Source organism: Sander lucioperca, chromosome 14, assembly GCF_008315115.2.
Source record: "Sander lucioperca isolate FBNREF2018 chromosome 14, SLUC_FBN_1.2, whole genome shotgun sequence".
Classification (NCBI taxonomy): domain Eukaryota; kingdom Metazoa; phylum Chordata; class Actinopteri; order Perciformes; family Percidae; genus Sander; species Sander lucioperca.
Window position 1 is genome coordinate 11,140,343 of NC_050186.1, and position 23,059 is coordinate 11,163,401.

The window sequence follows — 23,059 nt, forward strand, 5'->3', positions numbered from 1 at the left end:
TGAGAAAGCGAGGCAGATTATATCAGATCAATCTTCCTTCTGCTCCTTTTTATTCGGGACTTGAAATTTGGTGTTTGCATTGTTTGTTTGCTCGATGGATGAAACAAACTTATATAAATAAATATAAAAACATTTCTGGTTTTCCCCCCCTTCCTCACAGAACCAGTGGTGGAATGTAACTAAGTACATTTACTCCAGTACTGTACTTGAGTCCAAATGTTGAGGTACTTGTAAAGTCTTTTCTTTTCATGCCACTTTCTACTTCTACTCCGCTACATTTCGGAGAGAAATATTGTACTTTTTACTCCACTACATTCATCTGTTACAGCTTTAGTTACTAGTTACTTTACACATTAAGATTACTGCACACAGAACACATTGTTTATAAAATCTGATGTTTTATTATAAAGTAAACTAGCCAACAATATAACAGCTACAAGTCCAGCTGACATGATGAGACCATTAAACACACAACTGGTTGATCCTTTACTCTTTCTATAATGGTTTAATACTTTAACTACATTTTCCTGATGATACTTACACACTTTCACTGAAGTTACATTTTCAATGCAGGACTTTTACTTGTAACAGAGTATTTCTACCATGTGGTATTAGTACTTTTACTGAAGTAAAGGATCTGAATACTTCTTCCACCACTGCTCAGATCCCAGGAGGCTCCTCCCTCTCTTACTCCCCTCTCCTCCTCTCTCTCCCCCCCTCTCTCCCCTCTCTCCTCTTTCTATTCCTCCCCTCTCTTCCCTCTTCCCACTCTTTCCCCTCTCCTCCTCTCTCTCCACTCTTCCTCCCCTTTCTTCCCTCTTCCCTCTCTCTCCCCTCTCCTCCTCTCTCTCCTCTCTCCCTCATCTCTCCCCTCTTCCTACTCTCTCCCCTCTCTCTCCCCCCTTATTCCCCTCTTTCTACTCTCGCTCCCCCTTTCCCCTCTTCTTCCCCTTTTCCTACTCTCCCCCTCTCTCTCCCCCCTTCCCTCTCTCCCCTTCCCCCCCTCTTCCTCCCCTCCCTCCCCCTCCCCCTCTGCCTCCCCTCTCTCCGTCAGCTGGAGCTGTCAGTCAAACTGGACAGCTGATGCGATGCAGATCTGCACATGTGCACTTGCGTCGGGAACAGCTGACGTCTGTTATCACCCTCCCTCACCCTCCCTCACACTCACACACACACACACACACACACACACACACACACACACACACAGAGAAAACTAAAACGTCTCACAAACACTTGATACAGTCGTAGAAAAAAATCATTTTAACTTTTTAACACTTCTTCTTGTCCGTAGGTGTCAAAAGTTTCACCAAACAGGGTCGTTTACCCCCGTCCCCTGTCCCCCCGTCCCCCCGTCCCCTGTCCCCCTGTCCCCCCGTCCCCCTGTCCCTGCTCTGTGTCAGATATTTATAGAGGAGTCGTCTGTCTAATCGCTGTGTGGGATTGGCTGCAGAGACCCCCTCTCTATTTCTGACTCGGCCCTGCCCAGCGTGTGTGTCTGCTGGGGTGTTTTGTGCCAGCGGGACTCTCAGGATTTGTCATCTGGATCTTTTAGCCGCATTCTTTGCAGTTTTTGGGGAAGGTATGCTGCCGTGTGTTCAATGTGTTGTTAACTGTCCAGCGTACACAGACATTTAGACATAATGACATTCACAAAAGGTTTTATGTAGAGAAGATCTGAGCCGAGAGAGAGAGAGAGGCCTGTATTGGGCCCTGTGTGCTGCGAAAGCACTGTTAGCTTCAGACAGAATATAAGACCAGCTCAGATACAGTCTGCTTCACTAACGATTATTTTCATCGTTGATCAATTTGGGATTATTGTCTGGATGGATGGATTAGTTGTTTGGTCTCTAAGATGTCAGAAAATAGTGAAAAAGAACGACGATGATGTCTTGTTTCGTCCACAACTCAAAGATCAATTTACTGTCACAGAGGAGAGAAGAAACTAGAACATATTCACATTTAACAAGCTGACATCACACAAGTTTTGCTCTTCTTTTTAAATAAGAAAAATGACTGGTACTGGTTAATGGATTAACAAAATAGTTGGTGATTAATGTAATAGTTGACAACCAATCGATTCATCTTTGCAGCTCTAGTTGGCTTGATTTTTTAAAAATAGTTTCTGTCTCTGGTGGACATTTCTGGAGACTTCTCATGGGTCCTATATGTTTCCATTCATGTGTGAGATCTTCAGTTTAAAACAAGAGCTGTTGCTCATTCAGGATCTGGAGAAAAAGGGGGTCAACTGACTCAATTTAAAGTCAAAGCTGGAAAAATAATAGATTAGTTTTCAACTATTAAACTTATCGCCAATTATTTTGATAAACGATTAATCGGTTTGAGGCATTTTTGAGTCGAAATTTCTCTGATTCCAGCTTGTTAAATGTGAACATGTTCTAGTTTCTTCTCTCCTCTGTGACAGTAAACTGAATATCTTTGAGTTGTGGACAAAACAAGACATTTGAGGATGTCATCATGGGCTTTGGGAAACACTGATCAACATTTTTTTTTTACCATTTTACAGACCAAACAACTAACCCATTCATCCAGAAAATAATTGACAGATTTATCGACGCTGAAAACAATCATTGGTTGCAGAGAGATGTTGTGGTGTCGTCCTGTTGAAATTAGCTGTGGAGTTGTTTACAGCGACCGACACAACCAGTCGTCTATCTGTGGTGCTTCCAGGCCGAGGTTGGGAGGGGGGTGGAGGGGTTCAAACTGTCTGACCCAGATTCAAATGCAGTTAACTAGACTGGAGGTTTAGAGTGAGAAACATGCCATCATAATGAGACAAATACTTAATCGGAAGCTTTCAGAGTGCAGAGCCACACATTCTCACTCCTATTGCGTAAAATATGGATGCTTGGTCTTTACCTCTGGTGTTGTTATTGATGCTAAAAGTCTCCTTTAGTGTCATATCTAAATGCGCTTTAGGTAAACGTGCTGGTTCGGGACTATTGGCGTCACTTTTGATGCAGTTAGGTTTAGGAAAAGATTGTGGGTGGGCTTATAAAAGGTACGTTTACGTGACACGTGGGACAAGAATGGGACAGTTGGGTTTAGGTAACGATTGTGGATGGGCTTATAAAAGGTAGATTTTCATAACACGCTGGACAAGAACGGGACAGTTTGGTTTAGGTAAAGAAGAACGGGACAGTTGGGTTTAGGTAAAGAAGAACGGGACAGTTGGGTTTAGGTAAAGAAGAACGGGACAGTCGGGTTTAGATAAAGAAGAACGGAACAGTCGGGTTTAGATAAAGAAGAACGGGACGGTTGGGTTTAGGTAAAAAAGAACGGGACGGTTGGGTTTAGGTAAAAAAGAACGGGACAGTTGGGTTTAGATAAAGAAGAACGGGACAGTTGGGTTTAGATAAAGAAGAACAGGACAGTTGGGTTTAGGAAAAGAAGAACGGGACAGTTGGGTTTAGATAAAGAAGAACGGGACAGTCGGGTTTAGATAAAGAAGAACGGGACAGTCGGGTTTAGATAAAGAAGAACGGGACAGTCGGGTTTAGATAAAGAAGAACGGGACAGTTGGGTTTAGGAAAAGAAGAACGGGACAGTCGGGTTTAGGAAAAGAAGAACGGGACAGTCGGGTTTAGATAAAGAAGAACGGGACAGTCGGGTTTAGATAAAGAAGAACGGGACGGTTGGGTTTAGGTAAAAAAGAACGGGACGGTTGGGTTTAGGTAAAAAAGAACGGGACAGTTGGGTTTAGATAAAGAAGAACGGGACAGTTGGGTTTAGATAAAGAAGAACAGGACAGTTGGGTTTAGGAAAAGAAGAACGGGACAGTTGGGTTTAGATAAAGAAGAACGGGACAGTCGGGTTTAGATAAAGAAGAACGGGACAGTCGGGTTTAGATAAAGAAGAACGGGACAGTTGGGTTTAGATAAAGAAGAACGGGACAGTCGGGTTTAGATAAAGAAGAACGGGACAGTCGGGTTTAGATAAAGAAGAACGGGACAGTTGGGTTTAGATAAAGAAGAACAGGACAGTTGGGTTTAGGAAAAGAAGAACGGGACAGTTGGGTTTAGGAAAAGAAGAACGGGACAGTTGGGTTTAGGAAAAGAAGAACGGGACAGTTGGGTTTAGGAAATGTGACACGCGGGACACGAACCCCGGTCTCCTGTGTGAAATTCGCAGAATTTCGGTCTTTCATCCTGCTCTCTACTGTTGTCTCTCTTAATACTACGTCATCTTCAAACCCCGTGTAGCTGCTGCTCTGCCCGGTGAAGGGTGATTTTTGCGTTGTATCTGACGCTGGGAGACACTGCCCAACCGTCCGTATTTTACAAGTTTGGGGTGAGAACGGGTTGGCAAAGCTCCCCTCCCGAGAATAAAGCAGAAAATACTGAATCATGAGAAGCGGAGAAATAAATGGGGATCAAAAACGGGGGCCCTGTTGGAAACTGTGTAGCCTCTCTACTGTAGTGTTTGACAAAAATTGTAATTATCTTTACACTTTAAAGACATAAGAGCAGATAAAGAACATTAGAGACACAAGAAAGAGTCTTTAGTAAGGTTTTAAAAGTGGACACTGAGGCAGCTTGTTTTTAAATTTTTTAATGGAAGTCAATTCATTCTGCAAGTTGAAGGAGGCCAAAACGACAGAAATATGGACATATTTTCTAGTTCTTGTGAGTACTCTGAGTACTTTGGCAGCAGTATTTTGTACGAGTTGGACTGAGTGTTTGGGGCAGCCCAATTGACTGGAAACAAAATGCGCTAAGCTCCGGACATGGTGACAGTGGCTTTATTGTGCGATTTAAAACTTGCCATTTTCAGCGTGTAACGTTAGCTTCTTAGCTTCTTAGCTTCTTAGCTCTTGTTATCAAGGCTTATCCTATTCTGGAGAAAATACAGAGTATGTATGTTTTTGTCACTCAAGGTTCTGAGAATAATCAAACGCCTTTAGTATTGCATAACACCAATGCATTGTGGCTAAAAGCCTCCATCAGGACAGGGTATCGAAAGCTGAACACTTGTATCCAAAACATGATGAAATGACCATGAAATAGTAAAGGCTTTTAATTATACACAAGACTGAGAGGGCCTTGGATTCCTCTTTTTTATTCAAATGTAAAAATTGTGAACTTCTGAAAATCATGCTTTGGTTAAAGTGCTCACAACTGACACAAATTGAATAATGTGACGCGTGATGAGGGGTCACAAGTAGACATAGCTTTTTTTATTAATGTACTATCGTTGATCTAGACCAGGGGCGTCAAAGTCATTTTCACTAGAAAATTTGAACCATGTTAAGGGCCAGACATGTAAAGTTTATTGACATGCTTTTATTTATTTTATTTTATTTAAAGTTTAGGTCCACATAAAGCTCTAAATAATTCAGTAAACATTTCTTTTAGCCATCATAGAATTCAGCAAATCAAGTAAAAAAAAAAAGAAAAAAAGCATTTTGATTAAATTTTTAATTTTAGGCTACCACACAACCGACTCAGAACAACCTGTTTCACACCCGAATATGAAAACTCTCCGTTTATGCCACTTGTGTGTGAATTTCTGAGAAGTCAGTAAATCTGCCAAATTCTGCTTTAAGTATGGTGTAAAGTCTTTTTAAAGTTTTTGTTTTGACGCACAACTAGGCGTGCCTAAATTAATATGGGGGCCGGATCAAAATTTGCGAGGGGCCGGATTTGGCCCGCGGTCCTTGAGTTTGATCTAGACTATTTTGGCCCCAATGTCAGTCCTTTAATAGTGCATATTTTATGACTTACTAGCTATTTCTGGATCTTTAAACCGCAATTCACGCCTCCTCAGCAGATTGAGTTTCATTTCACTTTACTGAGTACACTCCTTATAGCTCTGAATCCTCAACTGACTGCAATATGTCAGACCTTAAAGCGTAACTCTCGCCAAAATGCAACCTAGAGTCTTTTTGTGAATGTACCCGAGTCAAACTTTAGTTTAAAAGCACATTTAGGACGGAAGCGTCACTTTTAAGATTCACCGTATTTTTGTTTTTGGGTCAAATGGCCTTTTGAATGGGAGTGCTAGGGGAACTTTGATGCTAACCTCAAAATAGCTATTTTTAAAACCCTAAGAAGGCTCGACACAACATGAGACTTTGCGCGAAGTATCACCAGGGGCTCTACACCTTAACGAAAGCATTGACAACATTGTTTGTGTTCCCAGAGTTTACTAAAAAGAAAGGTTTTGAACAACTCACGTTAGCTGTTGTTATTTCCGGCCACTACCACCTCGGCAGTCAAAATGAGTCGATATCAGAACAAGTAGCCACAGATTTAGTATATCCTTTGGTCACCGGTGGAGTTAAGGTGTAGAGCCCCTGGTGATACTTGGAGCAAAGTCTCATGTTGTGTCGAGCCTTCTTAGTGTTTTAAAAATAGCTATTTTGAGGCTAGCATAAAAGTGCCCCTAGCACTCCCATTCAAAAGGCCATTTGACCCAAAAACAAAAATACGGTACATCTTAAAAGTGACGCTTCCATCCTAAATATGCTTTTAAGGTACAAGCATACATCAGGTACATTCACAAAAAGACCCTAGGTTGCATTTTGGCAAGAGTTACGCTTTAATTTTGTCAGGACATTCCAAAAACATAATGGAGGTTTTAAAAAGCTAACAAAAAGGTGATTGATGACACCGAAATGAAAATGAAAAAAAACTACGATAACAAAACGTAAAAGCGTTTAAAACTGTCAAGATGTTTAAAATATAAACTGAGCTAACGTTACGTGTGACTTTTTCCTAAAGACGTGATTATGTGACAGGCAGAGCGTCTCTAACAGCAGGACGAAGAGACAGTTTCTTAAAGGTCCAATGTGTAGGAATTTCTCCCATCTAGCGTTGAGATTATATATAGTAATCAACTCTGTCGTGCCACGCAGTTCAAAGTACGTATTACAGCAACGGTAGCCTTCAAAAAGCTGGTCTCTTGCTCTTTTCAATATCCTTTTTCTGGGCGTAGAAGAGGACTCCTGTTCCTGAAATTTGGATTTTGAATACGTGTGGTCCTCCATGTTTCCTTCTTCAAACTTGCCGGGGCCGGGAAGCTACGATACCCATTAGCAGCATTAGCAGCAGCTGTGAGTTTATCATGTGACAGAGAAAACGTGAAAGGTGGAGCAGTATGTCCTGTATGTCCCTTACCGGCTAACGTATTTCAAGATGGAGCATGAATATGGAGCGTCTACCCCAGTTCATGCAAACGCAAATGTAAAATTTCAAGCCAATAAGAATACTTGGAATTGATGGTGGTGGTAAATATTCATGAAAAAGGACAAGTTTGTGAACGGGCAACACCGATTTTGATAATGAACAACTAAACACGCTACACACTGGACCTTTAAAGAATAATGACGCCTTAAAGGACATAAAGTGGCTGAGAAACATCTCAGTGTGTGTCTGTACGATAACTTCTGACTGATATTCTGATATCTGAGAGAATGAAATGTAAAGTTGGAAGTCAGATTTGACACTGTTTTATTGTTTTCACAACACATTTTCTGTCACTTTCTTCACTGTCTGTCTTCTTTGTCAGGTTGTTTGTCTTTCTCTGCGCACACGCACCGCCACCGCCACTCTGACATCACATCTGGCTGACATCTGCGTGACCCCAACACCCCCACCTCCCACACCACACCCCCCATCCCTGTTGAAACCATGGCGCTGTCTTCACGCTTAAAACTGTGGGAGCAGAAGGGAGGTGCAGAGATGCTGCATGCTGCACTAATTCAAAATCTAATATATAATCCTGTGTGTGTGTGTGTGTGTGTGTGTGTGTGTGTGTGTCTGTCTGTCTGTACAGTAGAGCATTGATTACACAGTGAGTGAGTGGACCCTCTGTTCTAACCTTGAATCATCACAGCCTGCTGCTGTGATCGGTGTGTTAGTCATCCTGCATGTTTAGCGCACGGGTGTAAGGTTTTTTTTAAAGCTGCATGCTGTCACCCGCATCTGTGGCATGAAGCTGGCAGCAGCTGATATTTGTGTCAATGTTCAATACTTTGGTACAATCCAAAAGAAAAGTACATTTTCACAAGCAGGGTTGCCGACTAACTGTTTTTATTACTAGGAGCACTGTAGCCCCTAACTGAAAATGTTAGGGGCTACAGGCAAAACATTTTTTCGCCCCAAAAAAGTAGGCAAAAAAAAGTTCCTTAGCCATCATAGAAAATAGCGCCAAAAAAGGCGAAAAAAGCAACAAAATGGTCACAAAAAGCGACAAAAATGTCACAAAATGCGCCTAACATGTCAGAAAAAGTACGGAAAACATTGAAAATTGCGCCAAAAATTCAGGTAAAGGCGTCCAAAATGTAGAAAAAAACGTCAGAAAAAGGTGGGCCAAAATTCACTGTGAAACCTAAATTGAAATGCGGGCCCGATCAAAATTTGCGAGGGGCCGGATTTGGCCCTCGAGCCTCGAGTTTGACACGTGTGTTTTAATTTTGGTGTCTAAACTTAACTGTCGTCGCTGCAAACAATAACCTTTTGTCGATTAAACTTAACTAGCAAAGGCCGCTGAAACTTTTCTCGGCTATATTTACCTGTAAAGACTTAACTGTCATGAAACCGGCTGACGGTCGGCGTAATTTCGTAGGAAATTATACAAATTGTTGCGCGTAAGTTTTCGTATGATATCATACAAACCCGTTCATGAGAATGTGTAGCTTTACTCAACTACATTCAGGGGTGGAAGAAGTATCCTCAGATCCTTTACTGCTTTACTAAAAGTATATAATAATGTAAAAATACTCCATTGCAAGTTAAAGACCAGCATTCAAAGTTTTACTTAATTAAAAGCAATAAAATATTAGCAAAATGTAGTTAAAGTATCAAAGTATGACAGTGTTGGAAGAAGAACAATATACTTTACATAAGTAAAAGTACAAATACAAGAATGTAATTAACTACTCAAGAAGAAGTCCTGCTTTTGAAATCCTATAGTTAGCTAACGTTAGCCACTAATAAGCTAACGGTCATACCAGACCGAGAAGGGCTGTGGCAGCTAAACCCCCGAGTGAAGACGTCCTTTTATTGCTTATGACTGAATTTCCATTTGGAATAGAAAGACAAATGAAAAGTTACAGAACTTTCTCTTTAAGTTAAGGGTCTGAATACGTCCCCCTCCAATGTTTTAAACCTCGCTGGGACTCTGAAATCTGTTCTCATGAAACAGATTTGCAAAAGTTCATGAAATGGCAGGTTTAAAAACAAAAAAAAACTGCTACCACGGCTGGCACATTTTCTCTGGTTAGTCATCCAATACACAGAATGATAAAAGCTTTTTCAAGCACACTTTGGATCCTGGTCTAAATTTGGCATTATGCAGCAGCGGAGGAAGTATTCAGATCCTTTACTGAAGTAAAAGTACTAATATCACACTGTGAAAATACTCCACTTCAAGTTAAAGTGCTGCCTTCAAAACCTCTCTCAAAGTAAAAGTACGCCTACTGTATGTATGCACAAAATGTTTTTACTGCTCTCGACATCATTTTAACCCCTTTATATACTGTTGGGCAGTTTAATCTGCAGCAAAGCATCATGTTCTATAAGATCTGGGCATGCACCGAATCCAGATTTTTGGGGTTCGGCCGAATACTGAATCTCCTGGTTAAGATTCTGCTGAATCCTCGTCCCATCCTCAGTCCATGAACACAGTAAACACATTAATGAAGTAAACAGTGACTGTCCTTCCTTTGCCGTACCTGAAGTTGCTGCATTCTGGCTGCTGTCTGTAGAGTCCTTCATGCACAACTCGTATTCTCCCGGATGTTTCATACCAGATGTTGTAACAGCGGTGATGTGTATAGTTTAGGGTCCTCGCCACCACCAGACTAATCAGCATTGTAAATTGAACATGTAGCTGGACTTGAATGTCCTTCTTTTGACTGAAAGTACTGCTAAACTACACTTTTTCTGCTCATCAGTTCCATTTTCACTTTCTCACAGCTTACTGCATTGAACGCTCCACCTACATAAACACCTTCCCGTAATCAACGGCGCCGTCATTACGTCAACCAGCGTAGAGCGCGCGTAGGGTTCGGTTCGCTGGGAAAACATTCTAAGGTTCGGCAGAAACTGAACCCTGTCAAAAAGCCCAATATTCAGCCGAATCGTGGATTCGGTGCATCCATAGTAAGATCCTCATATGTTTGTAGCGTCGCTGTCCTGCGAGAACCACGTGTCTCCAAAAAGGTTTAAAAAGTTTTCATGGTCCGTTTTTTAGATATCCGGGAGCAGAAGTCCCACAAGTGAGCGTTCGTCCAATCAGGTGCCGACATTATGGTTGTAGTTTTCTTTGCTAGACTTTAAAGGTAAAATAATAGCTGGAGCCCATCGAGCGTCCAATGCTGGAAAACGGTGTGATCCCTGCCGTCTGTGGTGGCCGGGTTAGCACAGTTGGTAGAGCAGGCGCACATACTGTATATATAGGTTTACTCCTCGCCGCAGCAGCCACGGGTTCAACTCCGACCTGCGGCCCTTTGCTGCATGTCATTCCCCTTCTCTCTCCCCTTTCATGTCTTCATCCGTCCTGTGGAATTAAATGTCTATAATGCCCAAAAAAATAATCTTTAAAAAAACAACAACAAACCACTACTTTTAGGACGAGACTTTACGAACTCTACGGAAATGATAATAACCTAACCATATAAGTGTTATAATTATTACTCAGCTCCTCAGAAAGTTTCTCCTGACTTCACACTGTATCTTGTCAGAATGTGAAACAGTTGTCCTCCTGACCTTTATGATTTTCCAGATTGTGTCAGCAGGAGATACTTCTTAATTAAATGTCAGGCCTCTGGCCATCTCTCTGTTCGGCCCCTCTGGTTCCCACATGATGCCTGTCACAGCCGCTGACTCATGTTCCCCTTAAAGCTGGAAAACTTATATTAAATTATGAGTCATACTTGACTGAAAGTTTAGGAGATTACAGTTATAGACAGGTGGATTTGAAACTCCGTCTGGAGGTGAGAGGCTCTATGCTACGAGGGATACCAAACACTGTCCCGCCCACACAAAGATGACACAGAGCTGGTTGAAAACCGGCAAAGTATCTCTTTAACTATACAAAATTGTATTCAACAAATTAACTAGAAGGGCACTCGGAGAGCGCAGACCTCCGCTCCCTACAATCTGTCAATGTTGAGAAAAATAATTCGTAGATTTGTCCCGTGATTCTGATCCGCTCCAAAATTGAATGGGTTCCTCCTTGAATTTAATGGGTAGAAATCAGGAGACGCTGTTTCTGAAAAGACACGTTGCTTTTTTGTTTTTTTAAAAGCCCCTGAAACTCGTCTGCAAGTTGTAAAAGTTAGTAGGCTTAAGTAAGAATCTGCGGATGCAGAATTGCGCAGAATTTTCCGATGAATTTATACAGATTTCTCGCAGATTTTAAACGATAAAAGAAATATTTGTTTGTTAACTGAATGTTAACACATCTCCATATGAGAGCAGGAAAACATTGTCTGCTGTATTCCACAGATTTTCATTTTGGATCACTGCCAAAAACTGTAAAATATAATACACAGATTCCATTTGGGTCTGGTTATAAGAGTTCACAGAAACAAACAACATTTAGTTGTGTGGGTGGAGGCAGAAAACTCTGAGACAAATATCTAAAAACCTGCACGAATAAAATCCTAGATTCTAAATCATATATGATATGCAATACATACAAAACTCACGCTACTGACACATCACACACACTCTCTGCCTTCAATCAAAAGAAAATGTTCTAACATGGCAACATATTAGACAATAAAGCTTTTTGAATCTTGAAATATAAAGTCATGGTCCTGCAAGATGTGAATGAATTTGTGTAAACCTTGTACCTTGTAATGTGACGTGCACGTGTGCAAAGGAAAATGTCATGCATGTATAGTTTCGGCATGCAGTCTGAACCAAATGTTGTGTTTGTCCACATCACACAATGACTTTGTGTCTCTTTCTACCGGCTTTGATCAATCAATCAAACTACAGATAAAGGAGGAGAAGACGCCAGTGGTCGCAGCCGTACCTCCTCCGCCTCTGTCCACTTTGCCGGGCGGCTTCCTCAAACAGCTGGTCAGAGAAACAGAGAAGGAGACCAAACAGAAAGAGCCGGAGACCAAAGAGGAGAGACAAGTGAGGGTTTTCACTTTCATTTCAAGGACGTAATCATGTGTTATTAACCCCTAGGTTCATTTTGCGCCGGAATTGTCCTTTAAGGCCGTTTGACTCCCTGTAGTCTGTACATACAGACGTTTGTACAGGCGAACCTGCTTGGCTAGTCTTTCCAGCCAACCATGGTGAAATATAACACACAGGGCGCTCCGAGTAACAAAAAATTGGACCAAGCGCTGCGACAGTTTACGGAGCCTTCGTGCTGGAAACGACAGCCGCACAACTCGCACCGGCAACACCACGGCAACCATAAACCTAGCTTAACGGTGCTTGGTTAGCACACTGACCGCATGTTGAAATAAGAATAACTTTAGTGTTATCCACCATGCTAACAGCATTGATAACTAAGCCAAACAGTGCTGTGCCTGTCACTACTAATTTAGTTGTTTATAAGCAACCTGTTTCTTGCAGATTGTCACGTTACTGAAAATACAGCTATTACAAGTTAATATATAACGATGCTGTGGACTCTGACAGCTAAAGGGTAGCTAACGTTAACTTTAGCTGTCTCCATGAAGCTCCTAGCCAAGCTCCTATAAGTTGCGACGCAGTTAGGAAACAAGAACGAGCTAATTAATGATAACATAAGCAATTTGACTCGGTCAAAGTTAATTTTAAATTTATGTTAAAACAGTATTTCCTATGCTTTTGATTCCCAGCTGGTCACTCCCTCTCTTTACCGTAACGTTAGCTCCTTGTGTTGCTCACTCCCGCTAACTTTATTGTTCATAAGACGTGACGTGACAAAAGCATTTTGTTTTAACATGCGGGTAGGCCAAGGCGAGATTCGCTAACGTTAGCCAACACATTTATTCAAAAATACACATTTGAATAGTAATTTGAACATTTGAGATTTTTTGTAAGCTTCTATTCGAAATATATTCGACCTCCTGAATTCGTTCCAACAGCCCAATCTCTCATCGTAGTGGTATCAATGTTTTCGTCTAACTCGAGTAAGTCTAAGTGAGTATTTTTCAAATTGTTGAACTTGAAAAATGTATTTCCTTTGTAGCCAAGCAAACTGAGCGACAACCTGGTGCAGCAGTTCCTCCTCCCGGATCAGACTCCTCCGATCCTTGAGGCGGAGATGTCGCTCCGAGCCGAGCAGCAGATGAACAGCAACAAGCACACGGACGGCCGGACCTCGAGTCAGAGGCAGATTTACTCTCCTGACCCCGGCAACAAGAAGGAAACCAGACAGGAAGTAACACCAGAGCCACTGAAGCAGCAACAGGAAGTGAAGTCAGAGAAGAATATGAAGAAGCAGCAAGAGAAGGAGAGGATAGAGGTGGTGGAGAAGAAAGAGGAGAAGATGGAGGAGAGGCTGGAGCCAGAGGGAAGGCAAGCAGACACCACCGTGACGGAGCATAACACGAGAGAGGTACGTCTGTTTGTACGAGTTTATTATATAAAAACTGAGGTGCACCTGCAAAAATTACAGACTTATTCACTGATTAATTAATAGGTTGTTAAATTAGTTATGAACAGATTTATTAAAATGGTATTTATTTTCTTTTTTTTCCTAGAAATTATTTGAAAATTGTAACTAAGAGTGACTTGAGAGCGAATAACCATTTTTCCCAAAATGTTGAACTGTTCCTTTAATTTTTCCAGCAAATTACAACCATGATCTTGACTTGACTTGACGTTCTCCAAACCATAGGACGATATCGTCGTTTGTACCTACCCTCTAATACAACCCACAGGAGCGTTTTCCGCCCTCATATCTAACCCAGAGAACGTAACGGTTGAGGTTTTGAACGTAGCACTTGTGATTTTTAAACATGTCGTTAACGTTGTGAAATGGACGCAGTTTGGTTACCTTAAGGCTAGGGCTGTCAAACGATAATTTAATTAAATTTAATTTAATTAAATTTTTTAATCACGATTAATCGCCAAATTTCTATAGTTAATCACGATTAATCGCATGTTTTATCACATGAATAAAATTCTCAAACAAAATGGTCCAAAAACCGGATGCCACAGCAGGACATTTGTAACCTTTACTTTTGTTTTAATTGTTACATAAGGAATGTAACAATTCTCCTGGACAGAAAAGGGGGTGGACAATGTCCCAAATGACAGAAACAAACACAAACACCACAGTCCTAAAACCGTATGCTGATATACATAGTCAATGTGCAGTAACTTCTAAATAATTTTGATTACTCACTGACGTCCAGTGATCACCGGTTAATGAGACAGCATTTGCAGCACTCTGCAGCAGTTCCAGTTGGGCTGCTTTCTCCGTGTCGTACAGGCTGTGTATGCGTGAAACTACTGTCCCCCTCGACAACTTTTTAAAAGTAAACTTTCCATTCAGAATCTTATTGGCATCCATTTCGGCGTCTCGCGCTCGCCATCCACTCAAAATGTAACGTTAGCCTACTACTCTTTGGCCGGCTCGCAAGCCCAAACAAGTGTGTGCGGCGTGCCTGTTGTTTAGTTTCCGGTCTAGCTAGATCCGGTGTGGTGTTGTAGTTTTTCTAACGTTACTAGTTGTTGCAACAGCATGTGGAAAAAACTTACAAAGTTTGCTAGGCCAAAAAGATAAAAAAAAAAAAAAATTGACGCCGTTAAAATGGGTTTGGTTAATGACGTTAATAACACGTTTAACTGACAGCACTAGTTTAGGCACAAAAACTTTACTGCGTAACATTCAAGCCATTGCCAAATGGCGACAGAAACTACGCATTATAGCTTTAAAAAATCGTTGTTTGGGCTAAAATCTGAACCTACTTCACTTTCTGAAGGTTACGCACGTGACGCTGAACGTGACAGGACATGAACTCCGGTCTCCTGTGAAGTCCTGTGTTTGTTTGACCCATCCACCCCCCCAACCTATCTCTTTGCGAGGACCAAGGGGGTTTCAATAATATTCCCCCTTTGAACAGTTTTTTTTAAGCCATGTACCCCCTAACCAGCGTGAATCATTTTTGGTAGAAAAAAAAAGTCTCTATAAAGAGGAAGAATACAGCGATGTCAGCGATAGATTTACTAAACAACAGCTTTAGACCTGGAAAACATTTAGATGATGATGAGAAAAGGATGCAAAAACTTTTAAAAAACCTGACAAAACTTTGGAAAAAGACAGTTGAAAGAAGGAAGTAAGGCAAGAATAGGTCAGAAATAAAAAAAAAACAGTAGAAAGAAGGAAGGCAACACTAGGGCGACAAAAGTGACAAACATTCAAATAAGCGACAAACTTCGAAAAAAAGTGACAAAAACTTTGAAGAAAAAAAAGACAGTAGAAAAAAGTAAGGAAGAAAGGCGAGAATAGGTCAAAACAAAAGGTGACAGACTTCAAAAACAGTGACAAAAACTTTGACAAAAAGACAGTAGAAGTAACTACAGCCTTGGAACTGAAAAACGGAACACGGACCCCCATTTGAGAAACACTGGTCTAAAGGATGGAGATCCTGACATTGCCCGGAGTTGTATATATTTTTTTTCACTGTCTACGGTGAGGACATTTGGTGCTCTTATACTTCCTCACCTTACTTCCTGCTTTGCTCCTGTCATGACTACCACGGCCACTAGAGGGCGCCACCGCTATAAACCTAAACATAGGTCGTAATTGCTGCTTGAACAAATGACCTATAGGAGCGTTTTTTCGTGGGAGGACAGTCTTTGACTTGCGTCTTTTTGCAGTTGTTTTGTGTCATTTTTTTGCATCCATTTTTGACTAACCCTCACCAGTTTTTCACAAAATTTCAAACTATTCCTTAAATTTTTCCAGCAAATAACAACCATAATCCAATTAACACACAAAAAATACAAAAAAAACCTTAATTGTTTATCAATTGTTTGCAAATAAACACTAAAAAGTTTCTATAATTATTACATACACACGTTATAAATTACATTAATCATGTACAAACCAACACTTGGATGTCTACTTTATTAATATGTCACAGGTACTCTGTTTAGTTTTTGTCTGTTGTTTCTCTGACCTGTCCCCCCTCTCAGGTCAGAGATGTTTGGTATGAAGCAGGAACCGTGTGGTACGTCCACAAGGATGGTTTCACCCGCGGTGAGTCACGTAAACACTCACACACACGCTCACTCTCAGCACATTTAACATGTTTGCGTCATGTTGTTAACACATGAGCTCTCTTTATAACGGCTCACAGGTGAGTCAGCTGGCCTTTTAGAGACAGCTGTGAAGCCCATTCATTAGTCCTGCACATAACGCTACGTGATTCACAGTTGGTCGCCTTTTTGAGTCACTTTGTAGTTGTTTTTCTGCTTTCTGTAGTTTAAAGGGGAACTATGCAGTTTTTTTTAGCTTAATTTACCTTAACTGAACAGCTTCGGAGTCATTGGAATGGTTATATGACTTTTCTTGGGTTGAATGGTGGTCGTCTCGCTCCCCCCCTAGCGCCTGTGAGTGATAAAAACCACCCTTGCAACTTTCAGCCAGCGAGCCGCCGGCCTCAGCGTCAGGAAGTATGGCGTGATATCAGGTCTCAGCGTCAGGAAGTATGGCGTGATATCAGGTCTCAGCGTCAGGAAGTATGGCGTGATATCAGGACTCGCCATGTAACGGATTGCTTCACGGCACTGCACACATACGCCCATTCAGGAACCGGCTAACAAGGTAGCGATGGAGTTTTCACACTATCGTCATGGCTGAGCCGGCAAAAAAAAGGAACAGAGGAACAGAGAAAGAGGAAATAGAGACTGACCGAGCGAGGAGTCAGACACGAGTAAACATCGGAGCTGCCAAATATCTATTCTGAAGCTGTAGGGGGAGCTCTATAGAGAAACCTGCCAGCAAACAGAGAGAAAACAGCCAAGAAATGGCCAAAACTGCATAGCGCCCCTTTAAGATATAGTCATTTGATTAGGACAATGCACATTAATCAACATTTCTGTAAATGCGCCAGTGTTTTTCAGCTGTAGTCTTGTAGTCCTAGTTACCTAGCACGCATGTCTTTATGGTGGGAGGAAATCCACTCAAACACGGGGAGAACATGTACACCCCACACAGAAAGACCCTGCCCTGACCGGGGATCCAACTCTGCTGTGCCAACTCTGCTGTGAGGGAGATGTGCTAACCACTGAGCCACCGTGCAGCCAGTTGTTTTGTGTCTCAAACCAAACACTGATTTTATATAAATGTTCAAAAAAAAGTTAGGAGCCTCTGGTTTAAGATTATTTTTTGGACATTTTTAGGCCTTTATATGACAGGACAGCTGAAGACATGAAATGTGTCGAGGAGTAAACCTCTATATATGGGCGCCCGCTCTACCAACTGAGCTATCCGGGCGCCCGCTCGGGTTCAATCTTTAACCATGTGTTGTGTATTTCATAAGCTTATTAGATGACTGTTTTTTTAAATGTATTAGTGGCTGGGTTAGCTCAGTTGGTAGAGCAGGCGCACATATATGGAGGTGTATGCCTTGACGCAGAAGGTCCAGGGTTCGAGTCTGAAGTGTGACGATTTCCTGCATGTCTTCCCCTCTCTCTCTCCCCTTTCATATCTAGCTGTTCTTTCCATTAAAGGCTGAAATGCCCCAAAAAAATTAAAAGTATTAAGCTGAAAAGAAACAAAAGCTTTAGAACAAATGTGTAAATGGAGTAAAAAGTAGAATATTTGCTTCTAAGATGTAGAGCAGTAAAAATATAAAGTAGCAGAAAATGTAAATACTGTGGTTGTGTATGCATGTACGGTAAAAGGTCAAAGGTCGGGGCTTTGTGTGTAGATCTAATGGGATTAGTGCAGAGCAGTCAGGAGCTGGCTGGATAACATGAGCAGATGGATGTGAAGCAGATGGATCCGTAGACACATATTGACTCTAATATGTAACATGATATGAAGGTTATACAACAGGCTGAAAGATTACTACAGATTGTGTGTGGATTAGCAAAGGACTCCACTAATCTGCAAACATGATGTCCTAAATGAGAGATCTCCATGTTTACACTCGAGTGGGTAGACCCATCCATCCAGCACTTATGACTAGAGATGATCTGAATAATAAACAAAAGTTAATGGTTGTTGAGCGGTCATGAGTTTTATTTTGTTGTCTGATTGGTTGGTTTTGTACTCGTTTCAGCCACTCAGCTGAAGCCAGATGAAGGCACACCTGAACTCCCAGAAGGCCGAGTGAGAGTCCGTCTGCAGACGGACGGCTCGCTGCACGATGTTACAGAGTACGAGATTGAGAAGGTAGCTCAGGTCTTTTCCCATTTCCAGTATCTTTATATATGTTGTTAACCATTTAACGGATTGACAGCATCACTCCCTCCTTCTCCTCCGCAGTGTAACCCGTCGGAGCTGGACCTGTGCGAGGATCTGAGCGACCTGCAGAGTGTCAACGAATGTGGAGTTCTGCACAATCTGACCAGTCGAGCTAAAGCCAACCTGCCGCTCACACACGCGGGACCCAACCTGGTCAACTTCTGGCCGCCGTTACAGGCTCACAGCAAGGTGAAGTCAAACACATGGTGCATAATTTGCTCTCAAAGTGAAAGATCCAAACTCCTTTTCCAAACACAAAGCTTTAAAGGCGCTGAACACCCACACGGGTGTTTTCAGTTAACCTGGCTGATTAGCCCTCTTCCCAGGACTGGGTGGGTGTCTATTAGTCCCGCTTTGCCAGACCTTCCTCCACCACAACGGAGCAATCCCGGAAGTGGAACGTCGAGGATATAGACTAGGGGTCCTATCTTGCACCCGGCGCAAGGCAAAGCCTGACGCAACTGTCTTTGCTAGTTTAAGACCGACGCAGTTGTTGGCACCTGCGTCGTTTAAATAGCAAATGCACCTGCGCCCATCTGTGCGCCCATGGGCGTGCTTGTCTTACAGGGAGGTGTGTTCAGGTGCATTCTGGGCGTATTGCTATCTTGAGCCAGCGGGAAGTGATCGCACAATTGACCAACAAAAACCTGGTCTAAAGTCAATAGCGCAGTTGTTATTTTAACAGAGCATTAGTAAGATGCGCCTAGGCTCGTGCACAGCGTGCACACACTATGCTTGTTACACACACAGGGACGCGCAGCAGCACACACACATGCAGAAGATTGCAAATAAAAATATTACGGTGCAAATCCGCCATCATAATTGCAATGCACCAATGTACTGGCTTTTAATGGGAGATGATCTCTGATTGGTTTATTGCATGTTACGCCTAAACACCCCTCTGATTAATGAAGACACTAAGTACAACCTTTTTGAACCAGGCGCCCGGCACACGGACCCTTTTTTCTGCAGTTAAACTAGCAAAAGTGGATTTGGACACGCCCTAAACGCGATTGCGCCATGCACTTCACGCCGTGCGCTTAGATCGTTAAAATAGGACCCTAGGTGTCTATAGCAGGGGTCTCAAACTCACGGCCCGGGGGCCAATTGATGCCCGCGGGCTGATATTTTGTGGCCCCCCTACTTGACGTCAAAGTTTAGTGTCAGTGCAGCCCGCACGTTGTTCTGAAATGCACCTTTTTGCTAAGTCGTTGCGTATACCACGCTTTTATTTTATTTTTTTATCACTTACGGGCTACCATAGCTAGTCTCGTGACTGCGGCGTTTGTTGTCAACAGAAGGATCAACGTTAGTCACTTGGTTGAAACGTGTTCCAGAGTGACGGAAAATATCTGCCTTCACCCAGTTCCAGTCATGTCTCTCTCAAAACGTGCCGTGAAGAGAAAGGTTGGCGACGAGCACAGGCAAATTCAGTGAAAGTGGGAGACGGAATATTTTGTTATCGAGCACAGGAGCACCCCTACATGTCTCATATGCACAGAGAAAGTTGTGGTGTACAAGGAATATGACATCAGACGTCATTACTCAACTAGACATGCTGAGGAGTATACAAAATACCAGGGAGATGAGAGAAAGAACCGGGTCGCCAATCTTAAAAAATGTCTATTGAGGCAACAAGATTTATTTAAGAAAGCAAACAAAGAATACTTTTGTTGAATACTTGATGCGGCCCAGCCTGACCCACACTCTGCCTTGAGCGGCCCCCAGGTAAATTGAGTTTGAGACCCCTGGTCTATAGACTGATTGATCGAAATCTTCCTGGGTCTCTTGTAAGCTTTGTTGCACCTGTTAGGGCGGGACAAATGACAGCTTTATCATTATTATTGGTAGAAAAGATTTGTGAACTAATAAATTCCCATCAAAGCTTCGGCCCACCTTCAACCTGTGAAGAGGTCTAATCAGCCAAAATAACTGATAACACCTGTGTGGGTGTTCAGAGGCTTTAAAGGTCCCATATCACGCTCATTTTCAGGTTCATACTTGTATTTTGGGCTTCTACTAGAACATGTTTACATGCTTTAATGTTCAAAAAACACAATATTTTTCTCATACTGTCTGTCTGAATATACCTGTATTCCCCTGCTGTCTGAGACACTCTGTTTTAGCGCCTGTCTCTTTAAGCCCCCCTCCCAAAAAAAAGCCCACTCCGCTCTGATTGGTCAGCATCGTTTACAGGTCTTCAGCATCTGCGTTGCTTATTTGTTTTCAAGTCATAGTCTTTATATCATCTTAAAAATCCATTTGGAGGTATTCAGTCTTTAAACATTTCTTAGAAAAGCTGAAGTGAAGATAAAGAAGATAATAATAAATAGTTATTGTCTGTTCAAACAGAACATTTTCTTGCATCGTCTGCGCCAACAATCAACAGATAACATTAAAAAAGAGGAGAATCCCTCCAAGTTTGCAAAATAATTCTGTATTTTCCAAGAACAGATTTCCAGAAATGATCATCCATATGTTGAAACAAGATAATGGCAATTTTAATTTATTTAAAGTGCTCATATTATGCTCCTTTTGTATTTAGAGGTTATATCAGAATAGGTTTACATGGTTTAATTTTCAAAAAAACACCATATATTTGTTGTACTGCACATTGCTGCAGCTCCTCTTTTCACCCTGTGTTCAGGTCTCTGTTTTAGCTACAGAGTGAGACCTCTCACTGCTGTAACATCTTTGTTGGGAGTCGCACATGCTCAGTATTTAGGTAAGGACTACTAGCCAGTCAGAAGCAGAGTATGAGGGCGTGCCCTGACAGTACCTAGGTAAGGACTACTAGCCAGTCAGAAGCAGAGTATGAGGGCGTGCCCTGACAGTACCTAGGTAAGGACTACTAGCCAGTCAGAAGCAGAGTATGAGGGCGTGCCATGCTAGCAGCTAGGCGAGCATTATAACGTGTTCCAAAGTGACCACGTTTGTCTCTGAAGTAAAGGCTGGACTACAATAGAGCTGTTTGGAGCAGTTTGTGAACAGTGTTTTCTGTTGGAGATGGTAAGTCCCTTTGGGGTGGACTTTGGGCTTTTTCACTTTGTAAACCTATAAAGTGCACAAAAATATATATAACATGATAAAGGAAAGGGGAAAAGCCAAAAAGCATAATATGAGCACTATGAGCACTGATTTGCAATGGAACCAGATGAAACTGCGGGTAATGTTTTCAAACCTTCTTCTTCTCTGTCAGACTCCAAAGTCTCGGCGGGGCGAGTCGGTGTGGGATGCTCCTCCTGCGCTGGCTGCTCTGGTCAAACGGGTGTACGTGTCCATGGTGGGCTCCAGGAGAGACCACAGTGTATGTGCGCTGGGACGCAGCGGCACCGGCAAGACCACCGCATGCCAGGCCTTCACACTCGCTCTCCTCAATCAGGCCGGTACAACCAGGGAGAAGATCAGCGGTGAGTCGGGCTCCAAGTCCCAAATGATTTCTCAAAAGTCCCCAATCTTTTAGCTTTTTAACCCTCCTGTTGTCCTCGGGTCAAATCTGACCCCTTTTCAAAAAGTTTCTATATCAGAAATGTGGGTTTTTAAACATTACATTTTTTTTTTTTTTTTTTAACAAAATAACGTGGATGGTTCCATACAATGCTCTTCACAAGTTAAATAAATGATCAGTTCACTACTTTCATTGAATTTGGATGTTTTATTCAATTTTTTAGCATGTAAAGAAAAATTGATAATAGAACGTTGAAAAACGTAGGAAAGAAATGTCAAAAATCTGGCATTTTACACTTTTTTTCATAGTTTGGCTGGTCCTGCGACGTATAGTCAGGTGTGACTTATATATCAAAATATATATAATTTAACATGTTTTTAAATGATCAGAATCGGAATCAGAAATACTTTAATAATCCCAGGGGGAAATTATTTTTGTTACCACTACAGGTATACAAACAACATATACAAACAACATATGTTATCCAGACTTTTAACATATATAATAAAAACAAATATACAGTAATAATAAATAAAATATGAAATCTACAGTGTTAATGTTAATGTGCAAATAGTGCAATAGAAAGAGAAAATGATTGTCTATGTTGAGAAATTAATTGAGTTGAGTTAATTCATACTGACTGACATGAACCAAGGAGTAGGACTCGCTGGCTTGTTATGTTAATTTAGCCTATTCAGCCTCCCAGGTATGTTCTTTATGCTATTGTGTAGTTAAGTAACTGTTAATGTGTTACGTTAACATACCGGACACCTATTCAGCCTGCTGTTCTGTGTGCTATTGTGTAGTTGAATAACTTGCCTTTCCAGATTAAATGTCTGTTCTTGGTCTTGGATTTTGTGAAATCAATTTCTAAATAAATGCGACTTATAGTCCGGAAAATACGGTACATCATTTTTTTTTTTTTTATTATTTGAATTTGTATTGAATTCTTAATAGCAGAGTATATAAGTACAGAGTTGGTCATACATTTCAGAATCTTGGCATAAGCATATGACATGTCACAGAGGAAGAATAAAGTAAATATAAGGGGGAAATCCAGTCTACAGGAGGACGAAGACGCTATGCTGTATTTGGTCTCTGCTTTCTTAGGTTGAGTTTTCATTAGTCCTTGTGTAGGTGCAAAAAAGATCCCAAGAGGTCGTCCCATCCTCCTTGTTAGCCGACAGTTTGTGAAGCATAGACTCATAA

General features: G+C 41.7%; 1 protein-coding gene and 1 long non-coding RNA gene across 5 annotated transcripts in view; one reads left to right on the forward strand and one right to left on the reverse strand.

Moving 5' to 3' along the window:
• The first annotated feature begins 1,456 nt into the window (after window positions 1-1,456).
• Window positions 1,457-23,059, forward strand: part of LOC116041772 (unconventional myosin-XVIIIb) — an 84,671-nt gene continuing 63,068 nt past the window's right edge. For 2 of the 4 annotated variants that reach the window (XM_031287803.2, XM_031287805.2), the window contains exons 1-8: window positions 1,457-1,582; window positions 7,531-7,691; window positions 11,973-12,116; window positions 13,168-13,536; window positions 16,125-16,188; window positions 18,218-18,330; window positions 18,424-18,591; window positions 21,602-21,812. In XM_031287803.2, the coding sequence (XP_031143663.1) occupies window positions 7,653-7,691; window positions 11,973-12,116; window positions 13,168-13,536; window positions 16,125-16,188; window positions 18,218-18,330; window positions 18,424-18,591; window positions 21,602-21,812 (1,108 nt within the window). In that variant the 5' untranslated portion in view covers window positions 1,457-1,582; window positions 7,531-7,652. Of the gene's footprint in view, window positions 1,583-7,530; window positions 7,696-11,972; window positions 12,117-13,167; window positions 13,537-16,124; window positions 16,189-18,217; window positions 18,331-18,423; window positions 18,592-21,601; window positions 21,813-23,059 lie in introns of all 4 variants that reach the window. The other 2 variants (XM_035991746.1, XM_031287806.2) reach the window with 2 other exon arrangements.
• LOC116041893 overlaps window positions 22,679-23,059 on the reverse strand; it is a 17,321-nt gene continuing 16,940 nt past the window's right edge. Inside the window, exon 3 of the long non-coding RNA XR_004103036.1 lies at window positions 22,679-22,691. This is a non-coding gene — a long non-coding RNA (uncharacterized LOC116041893). The remainder of the gene's footprint in view (window positions 22,692-23,059) is intronic.